Genomic DNA, 10,272 nt, shown 5'->3' on the forward strand with positions numbered 1-10,272 from the left:
GTATCCAAACAGCTACATTTTCAGGCCTTTTTATTTATTTATTTATTTATTTATTTATTTATTTATTTATTTATTTAACTTTGAGACAAGTTCCCAGTAAGTGGTGCTGGCTGGCCTTGAACTTGTGGTTATCTTGATTAAACCTCCCAGAGTGCTGGGAATACACGTATGCACCACATCTGGTTTAGTCTCACTGAGCTTTAAGTGATGCCACCTCCTAATATAACTAATTTAAAAATACCATTATTAAAAAGCCTTAATATCTGAAGATATAGTATTAATTATTCAAAATTTAAAACATCTAGTCTTTGAAATATAAAAGTTAACAGAAAACAAAGAAATGAATTTTATTTAAAGAACTGCACCCTACCTAAGACATTTATAAAATCCAGTTGATGTGAGGATTCCACCACGAGCTAATTTACTACAAGTTGAGAGGTATTCAGAATACATTTCTGCTCGAGAGACAGAACAATCTGGATTTACTTCAAAATGAGCATTTAGCCTAAGAGGAGAAAAATAAATATATTATACAGTACATTCCAAACTTAAATATACCTAAACTATTTGAAAGCAATGTGTTATAAATCAGTAGTTACATTAACTAATCAAGTTTTACTAACTTATTATGTTACTAACAAAAATACAAGTTGTGTTTTAGGCAGAGTCAATCAAAAAAGAGACTGTCTACTTAATCATACTTATTGTAGTGCTGAAAATATCAACAATTAATATGGAAACTATGTTCATAACCCAGCAAGAGCAGGGTTGGTCTACTGGTGATAAATGTTTTATAAGGAACGGTTTTATTTAGTGAGTATCTACTTGGTTTCCTATAATAAGCAAAATGTAACCAGTTCCTAATTATGAGTTATATACATTGGAATTTAGGAAAATAGTGGGAAAACCGAACTAAGGTTAAACTTCTTGGTTCGTGGATTAAACTCCTTCAGAAAAACTTTAACAAAACTTCTCAACTACTCCCTACAATGATACTCTCTCTGTTGTACATTGCCATTTCCTCATGTTAAAATGCTTGTTTCTATTTGCTAATTCATTACAAATTAATACAAACTTCAGTTGTCTTTCCCTCAAAGTGATTTCTAGGAAAACAGGATGTAAAAGAATTACATGTGCCAAATCCCCACAATGAATGTAATCACTATGTATTCCAAATGTGTACTAAGAAAAATTAAAAATCTAAGTGAGTTCTATCTATAAATTAGGATTGACGGCCAGGAATTTAGCTCAGTGGTTCCGCTGCCTGCTTTCCAAGCACAAGGACCTGAGTTCGATACCTGGTATCAAAAAATAAAAAAATAAAAAATAAATTAGGATTGAGAAGAGCATGGTTATCCGTATAAGTCTTTCTCCAGAACTCACTATGCATAAAAGGCCAACTTAGCCATTTAGTGTGACCTTAACCAATTAGAAATTATGATAAATTCTCTTCCTACTCTGAAGAAGTGCCAGAAATGACAAAATCGAGGGTTGAAAGGGCAAATCTAAATAAATATTTTATGGTGGCTATTACACATTCTCTTTTTTTTTTGGTACCAGGGATGGAACTTGGGACCTTGTGCTTACAACACAGGTGGTGGCACCACTAAGCTAAATCCCCAGCCCTGTTACATGTCTTTCTCACTGTCAAAATCCTTTCTGTACAGAGATTTAAGAAAGACTTATGTTCTGATTGCAATGTAGAAGGCAAACCTTTCTGAATATCAGAAGAGATTCATCAAGTATGAAGGGTTAATGTGTAAAAATAAAAAAGGTGAGATAAGTAAATAATTAAAGATGCTTTAAACCATAAGATTGATCTAAACACAGTAAAGAGTCTGGAGAAATCTGTCATAGAAACAAAGATATGAAAGCACCAAAAACAGGGAACACAGTGACAGGAATATGGAATGGGAGACAAATGTTAGAGAATGGGAGAAATGGGTCCAAAAAAGATATTTCTAGAAGTGATCTTAATACTACAATCTGTAATCTTCTAAGCAAAGAGTTTAAATTATATCATAAATAATATAGAAGAAACTATCCATGAAAAAGCAAAAAAAAGTCCCACTCTACATTTTTCAGAGAGAGGCTGAGATATGATAAGTTAATATGGCTGGGAAAATATTATTGTCAAGTTGCTATTTCAAGGTAGATATACTGACTATCATGTGATTAATTGCCTTGAATACTCACAAAATGGAAAAATTATCTATGTGAAGTTTTGCTTTACATAGAAAACATTTAACAAAAACCTACTTTTATTTTCTTAGTTCAATTCAGTTGTAACAAAATATTAATTTTAGAAGTACTCTGTAATCTAACATTATCTATAACATGAGACAAAATTTTGCTACATTGTTTTAAAAAGGTGTGACTTAATAAAATTTTAGTCAGACCAGTTTAATTCTGAAAATTATAGTGAATATTTTTCTTTCAAAGTATATAAAACATAGGTGAAATAATTTTATGTTGTCCTTTCGTCATACAAATGACATTCTACACTCTTACTGAAAGGAAATATATAATAAAACATTCTGAATGACTGTTGAATACTTTTTTTATGTTGCTTTTTTCTTTTCTTTTGCTTTATTTTTTCCAAGGATAAACCCTTAAAAGAAAGAAACCACTTACCACTGACAAGCAAACTTCTCACTATCTATTTCCACTATTCCTGGAGGTGGAGCAACATGCTGTGCTACAACTGTTCTGGAAGCTAAAGAAAAAAATAATTAGCTACATCATTTAAAAAAATTTAGTCACTATATGTCATAATTTAGTTCACAGACACTGAACCAATTAAGACTGAATACCTTTTTTAAAGGTATGTGAACAGATGAAACTATAAAATTTGAGAAAGAAATGTATAATTCTAGAAGATATCATGAAGCACATAGTAAGCAAGGAACTGTCCTAGATGCTTCAGCTTTATAATCACTTAAATAATAATCCCACGGATGACTCACCTAAATAAACTTTTTCCCATGGGCCAGAAACTAAATACTTTACATATATCATCTTCCCAAATTCTCTGAGGCAGGTATACAAGAGAAAATTAAGTCTCAAAGTGATTTAAACAGGGCAGCATGACATAGCTTAACACAAAAGTAAATAAACATCTCTCAGCTTAAATAAGCAAAAGGCCTTAGAAATTATAACTTCACTTCTGAATTTAAAAGATTAATATTAACTCTCTAAGTATCTGGAATAAGATGAATAATAGTTAAATTAACTGAAATGTCCCACATTCTTGAAAGGATTTTCAGATCCTTGAGAAGGGAAAAATAAAAGGGAGAGATCTGTAGCAATAATAGTTCTGAAAAAAAAAAGTTTTAAGTTTGTCTTAAAAGATGCAACATACCCCTATAAAAATGTACAGGTTACTAATCAAAAGATACATATATATAAAATATATAAGGTTTCTCTTAGGACATATTTTAAAATAATTTGAAAGCCAATATGTAAATGAAGTTGAATGAAGTAAATATTTTCTAACAAGTTATAAAGATTTGTAGGAAAAAATATATATCATTTCTACTACACTATATAAAAGAAAAACAAAAATACAATAGAAAAAGAAAGTTATGCTGTGACACTAAAATGTAAACGACTCACATATTTATAATTAAGTTATACCATTTCATTTGAATAGCATTATATTGAAATTTTTAAAAATGCACCAATTTTTCATCAGATGCTAGTAAAACTTCCTCAGGACTCTCAATCAGAGAACAAAGACATCTAAGGAATAAAACTAGAGGAGCTCTCAAGCATAGCTGGATCTGAATGAGCTGATGAAGCCTCCAGGCTTTCTTTTAGATAACTAAGAACAGTCATGTAAGTTTTTCAGAGGCCAAACTATGATATGCTTCCTAACAGAATATAATAATTAGAACAAAAATTCTCTTGATATTGGCAGTACCCAACTTATCATTTTTCCTCCATTTAACTTGATAGTTACCCCATTCAGACTGAAATGTCCTGAACCAGTTAATAATTTTATAAAACATGAAAAATTAAGTTGAAACTATGAGAAACCTTATTACCAATGCATAAAAAGTAATGAAGCCACAATTAAGAATTTAAACTGGATGGCTGGGGATTTAGCTCAGTGGTGCTGTATGGTCCTGAGTTCAATCCCAGTACCAAACACACACACAACACACACACACACACACACACACACACACACACACACACACACACACACAGAATTTAAATTGGAAATGTACAATTGCTCCAATACAGCAACAAACTTTTTGTAAATTAAGCACATTTATTAAAAGACAGACATTCTGAGGCCAGACATAGCAAATATTAAATTTTTTTTTTCTCATTGAGTTTATTGGTACATTTTAGGTATATTGTACAGTTACATTTATCTTTGGGATCTTGTACTTTTACATGACAGGTCTTGGTTCTCACTTTTCCCCACTCCCCTGCACTCCATTCATCCCCTCCTCCCCCTTCCCTATTTACAAAGACTTTATTTCCATTTTTTAATATTCTCATATCTTTTTTCTTTTCCCTTATTTCCTTTCCCCTACCCTGCCCACTTCCCCTACACCTTTAGCAACAAACTTGAGAAGTACTGCTCTCAGAAAACCACATTTCAAATGATACAAAAACACTTATACTTTGAAAGGAATCAATTTTCATATACTCAACTTTTTTTTTGATTCTCAACTTTTATATGTTCCTAAAATTGTTTTGCCTGAGAATATCACCTCCTCTTTGATAACTGCCCTTTTCCCATGTTGGACCAGAGAGGTTTACCTTTCATCATTTTATAGCACTGCAGGATTATGGTTAATTGCATGACTCTGGAGTCCAGGCTGGTTCCAGAGTTCTGTCAATCTCTACCTCTGCAACCCTGGGAAAGTTACTTAAGTTATCTATTTATAAAATGGACAGAAGTAACAATATACTGGCCTCATAGATTGATACAAGCATTTGAGGAGTTTATATGTACTCAGTTGAAACAATTCCTGGCACAGAGGAAATACTATATAGATGTTACTTACTGTTACTACTGTTATATTAGTAAAAACCTTTGGCACACCAAAGAATTAGAAACTGTTCACAAAGCCTCTTAACAAAGGTATTATATGGTAGAACCTCCTGTCAATCCCAGAATTTTATATATTGAGTTAAAAGTAAAGTTGGGCATTTGAAGTTGAGTATCCTATAGCCCTTTGGTGTTCTCAATTCAGATGTACTGTAGAGTGAGAGAATTCTGCCCAGCATCTTTGCCACTTTTATCCTTAATTACTGTCAAAGAATACATTATTTCTGAAGAAATATCTTGTGTGTGGGGCAATATATACTTCTTAAAATAGTGAAGGAAGTGGTACTTCATTCATTCAGATGATAAACTCATGACAAGTTTAACTTAGAATTCTGAACTAAGGAAAGTCATAGTAACATACTAATATAATTTAAAAGAGTGAAAGAAAGTAAAAGAAAATGAGTCTGACTAAGCTAGACCTTTGAAAATTAAAATTATTGGGTTGGGGACACATCTACAAAGCAGACAAAGTGTTTTAAGCATGTGTAAAGCACATGGTTCAATCCCTAGCACTAAAATACAAAGCCCCTTAAAACTAGCTTTAACAAGTTCTGCAGCATTTTTCATATGTTGAATGAGGTAAATCTGCAAGGCCAAGATTTAAAAAAAAATGTATTCTAAGCCCATGATAAAAAGGGTTTATAAACACTCTACTGGTCTTTAAATGAGTAATACTTCAATTTCCCTAACCCAGTTGTCCTCAAAATATAGTCTCTGGACCTGAAGAATCAGCATCTCATAAGAATGTGCTAGAGGGCTGGGGATTTAGTTCAGTGGTTCCCCCACCTGCCTTGCAAGTACGAAGACCTGATTTTAATCCCCAGTATCCCCCCCAAAAAATGTGCTAGAAATTAAGATTATCAGATCCCACTTGAGTGGGAAACTCAAGGTAATGGAGCCCAGAAACCTATTCTTTAAGTATGCCCATCAGTAGATTCTGATGCACATTAAGCATTATGCTAAAACTTCTTGAACATATCAGTCTCACAGAATATGTACTATCACTGAACAGGATACAAGGAGGTCCCTAGAACAGAGATGGGGAGCCTCGATTCATTCCACCGATGTGATGGGGTGGAGGTTCTCTGGCTCTAACCAGAGAAGAATTTGTAGGATGAGTCGGTAAGAGGTATAAAGGTATTTTATTAAGTAGAATCTTTAAAGTATATACTAAAAAGTATGAAGGGGAGGAAGCGAGCAAGAGAAATTACACTCTGGAGCTGAAAAGATTCCTGTGTTTTCAGTGGTTAGAATCTGTGAAATTTGTGAATCTATGGAAAGTTTGGGCTTGGTTGAGAGGGAAAGGGTGATGACTCACCCTTAGAGAGAAAGATTAATGGCTCATTTTACAGGTAAAGGGATGGCCTATCTATTTATATGGAGGAGGGGGCTTCAGGCAGGGTCTCACTACCCAAACTGACCTTGAACTCATGTGAAGCCAAGGCTGGTCTTGAACTCCTGCCTCAGCCTCTGGATAGCCCATTTCACTGGGGAAAGGCAGGGCACAGTTTCGTGTGTGTGCGTGTGTGTATAAGATGTGTGATCTACAATATTCTACCAGAAAACTGTTCTGTGAAACCTTTGTATGTTTCTCTAAGATCTGTTTTCTGCCCTTTATCTTACCTACTGAGCAAATTTATAGACTAATAATATATTTAGGTATATTTTGGGTGTGATTGGCCTGTAAAGAAGAATAAACAAAGACAGGGAGGTATAGATATGAATAACCTTGGGTACTGTGCCCTAAAGTTGCAGTCTTCTTAAAAGTACAATTTATAAGTTATGATTTTATTTTGTCTCCATTCCTACATTCTTTTTTTTTTTTTTACTGAAAATCAAATTCAGGACCCTAAGCTTGTGAGGCAGGCGGCAGCACCACTGAGCTAAATCCCCGGCCCCGATGTCTCCTCCTACATTCTTTATTTCTTTTATCCTAACTCAGTACTACTAAGCAAAAGAGTACAAATATTATTTATAGTCATATCTCATTAATATCTTTCTATTTATAGTCATATCATTAGTATCTTTTTAAGTATCTTTTCAAAAACAAAATGTATTAGATAGTGGATAACAAATATCCTCACAAATCAGGTACTTGATAATTCTTTGATTTTAACAAAAAGAAGGGCAAACTCTAGTTATCAGATGAGCATTAAAAAAAGCTTTAAAATTTTCTGGATAATTATGAGGATGTTCAAGGAGTTAGAAATTCTATTCTCCATTTATTAATGTGAACAAATGTTTCAACTCTTATTTAAAAATAGAGAAAATAAGAATAGAACTGACATTGATTAGTTTCATTCTAGCAATAAATAATGTTCATGTACAGATATACTAGGATTAAGAGTTTCTAAAGAATTAGGTGAAAAAAGTCACATTTATATCACTAAGACATGTACTTTCAATAAATTTTACTTTTAATTTAATATATATTCATATAAATAAAATATAAAAATATAATATGATAGAAAATAGAAATATATTTATAAAAGATAAATTCATAATTTATTTTTAAAACGTTTTTTGAGACAGGGTCATGCTATGTAGTTCAGGCTGGCCTTGAACGCACTATGAAGCCCAGGACAGCCTTAAACTAATAGCAATCCCCCTCAGCCTCTAGAGTGTTGGGATTACAGTTGTGTGCCACCAGGGAAAAACCTATTTGATATAGTATTAGGAAAACTTTTTTTTTTCAGCTTTAATTGAGTTTATTGGTACATTTAGGGATACAGTACAGTTACATTCATTGTTGGGATCTTGTACCTCTACATGGCAGGTCTTGATTCTCATTTTTCCCCTCACCCCTGCCCTCCCTTCACCCCCTCCTCCCCTCCCCATCTACAAACACTTTATTTTCATCTTATCATTATCTCACATTTTTTTCTTTTCCCTTATTACCCTTCCCCTACCCATCCCACCTTCCCTACACCTTTAGCTCCTTTCTTCCCATTTCTAGATGTCAGTAATCTTATTAGGATCTTATGTATTATTGCAGATTATTCACACCAGGGAAACTATTCGGTATTTACACGTGTGACTTATTTATTTCACTTAGGAGTATATCTTCAATATGTATCCATTTTCCTATGAATGAATCTATTTTCTCATTCTTTATGGCTGAGTAATATTCCATTTTTATCGTAATAATTTTACATTTGACAGCCTTGTATTCATCATTCCATCAGTACTTCTGAGCTATAAAATAGACATTTTAAAGTTCTTTTCTATTAATTTTTGTTACAAAAGTACTGATGGAGTGATGAATACAAGGCTGTCAAATGTAAAATATATTATGATAAAAATCTGTAGGAATATTAGAATAAGTAAAAGGTGAAGGAGGGATACTATAAAATTTCTGGTGTTTAAACGTTTGTGTCTATATCTATCCACATATATTTATCTATCTATATATTTGGGGAGAGGGAAGTACTGGGGATTGAACCCACGATATTGTGCACGTTAAGCACATGCTCTACAACTGCATCTCACCACTAGCCCATGTTTATTTTTAAAATAAATTAATGGTATCAAGATTCTAATGATTATAAAAAGCATTTAATTATTTTGTCATTTTAATATACAACTGAAAATATACTCTTTGCAACTGCTTAAATTATAAAATGTAAACATCAACCTAAAAGTCGGTAAATAAGGTAAATCAGAAAGTTTCATAGTGATGAAAGAAAGAGCAAAAAGTTTCAAGATGATCATTCTATATGAGAGTGGCAGTAAGTCATGGGGGGAAAATATCAAACTGGGAAAGGTAACTAATCAAGTAATTTAAAGATGTCATGCAGAGTGAACATTAGTACTAAAGTGATCTTTAGCCCCAAATTAATTCTTTTAGGTGTTTTAGTTACTATCGCCTCTTTTGATGAATTACGATATAAATAAGCAACAAACTCTCAATGTTTAATTTTGTCCATTTTGGCAAACAATGATCAAATCTTAGGTTGGGATGAGCTCATTTGGTGAGGTCAAAAGAACTGTTAAGATCAAAGATCAATTAGGCAAAAATAGTAGGTATCATTATTACCCTTGAATATTCCTCAGTCTATCATAATTCATTATATACACTGACATTATCTATTTATCTGCCAGACACTACGTCTGTCTTTTGATTAATTTAATCTTCAGCTTCTTTTCGAACAATAAAAAATACATACACACTGTTCACATAACTGACAATATGAAATGTTTCATATTTTTGTCAAAGTTGAGAAGCCATTAGTACTCTAACTGAAGAGTGTCCAGTTATGCATTGTCTGACACCTATTGCCTACAGGTAAACATTCACCGAGTACACAGAAAGTCCAAGTTACTTGTTTTGCCTTTTATTATTTGTTCAGTTCTGTCAGGTGGATTCATGCATATGATACAATGCTACCAGATACTTAAGAAAGAAATGATGAAAACCAATAAATATGTGGTACATACTACATACTCTGCATAAATAAATGGAGCACATAATTTTAATACTATGAGTTAAAATAGAGTTTAGGGCCATGATTCAATGAACATAAGAACAGATAGCTTGAGGGATAGTCGGAATTGAGTCATTAGCACTGACACTCAAGAAACCAGGATATTTAGGAAGACTCAACATGATATAGTAAATAGGTGTGATAAAGATTAAGGACAATGAGACTAAAGGGAGGAAAGGTTTTAAGGGAGGATGAGAACTGAATATATTTCCAGCTAAAAGGAAGAAATAAAAGAAATAAAAGATAAAAAATACAAGAACAAAGACTGAGGAGACAGTGCTGACTCAGAAGTTAGTATCTCTAAAACAAAGTTGAAGCAGAATGAGTTCAGATACTAGTAGGTGTGCAAGGAAGGAATAAGATGAAGAAATTCATTCTATGCAGCCTTGTATTAATTAACTGCAAAGTGAGAGATGAGGTCAACTGAGAAAACAAGCATCTTTCATTCAAAAAATACAGGAGAAAAGTGCCTTGGGGACAGTAGGAGGTAAGAAAATGAAACACTGAAGGGCAAGTGAAATTAAGATGGATGAGTTTTGTTAGAACAATAATTGAGAAGGACTCTACAAAGGAGGCTGAGTGTGTTAGAATGTAAAAATGATAACTCAGAATGAGCCAAGCAAAAAGAACTCCAAGGACTGAAGAGACGCCTGTACTATAATTAGTAGATGTTTAAGTTTAAACAGAAAAAAGCCAGAGAACTATGAAGCATATATATAT

At 32.9% G+C, this 10,272-nt stretch overlaps 1 protein-coding gene across 1 annotated transcript in view; it reads right to left on the minus strand.

Annotated features, from left to right (window-relative positions):
- Arid2 (AT-rich interaction domain 2) overlaps window positions 1-10,272 on the minus strand; it is a 158,948-nt gene that overhangs the window by 36,273 nt on the left and 112,403 nt on the right. The window contains exons 11-12 of the mRNA XM_010638385.1: window positions 2,635-2,716; window positions 371-505 (exon numbers count right to left, since the gene is read on the minus strand). Coding sequence (XP_010636687.1) covers window positions 371-505; window positions 2,635-2,716 — 217 coding nt within the window. The remainder of the gene's footprint in view (window positions 1-370; window positions 506-2,634; window positions 2,717-10,272) is intronic.

This window comes from Fukomys damarensis, unplaced genomic scaffold, assembly GCF_012274545.1.
Source record: "Fukomys damarensis isolate Sample0158 unplaced genomic scaffold, DMR_v1.0_HiC HiC_scaffold_15, whole genome shotgun sequence".
NCBI classification, from domain to species: Eukaryota; Metazoa; Chordata; class Mammalia; order Rodentia; family Bathyergidae; genus Fukomys; species Fukomys damarensis.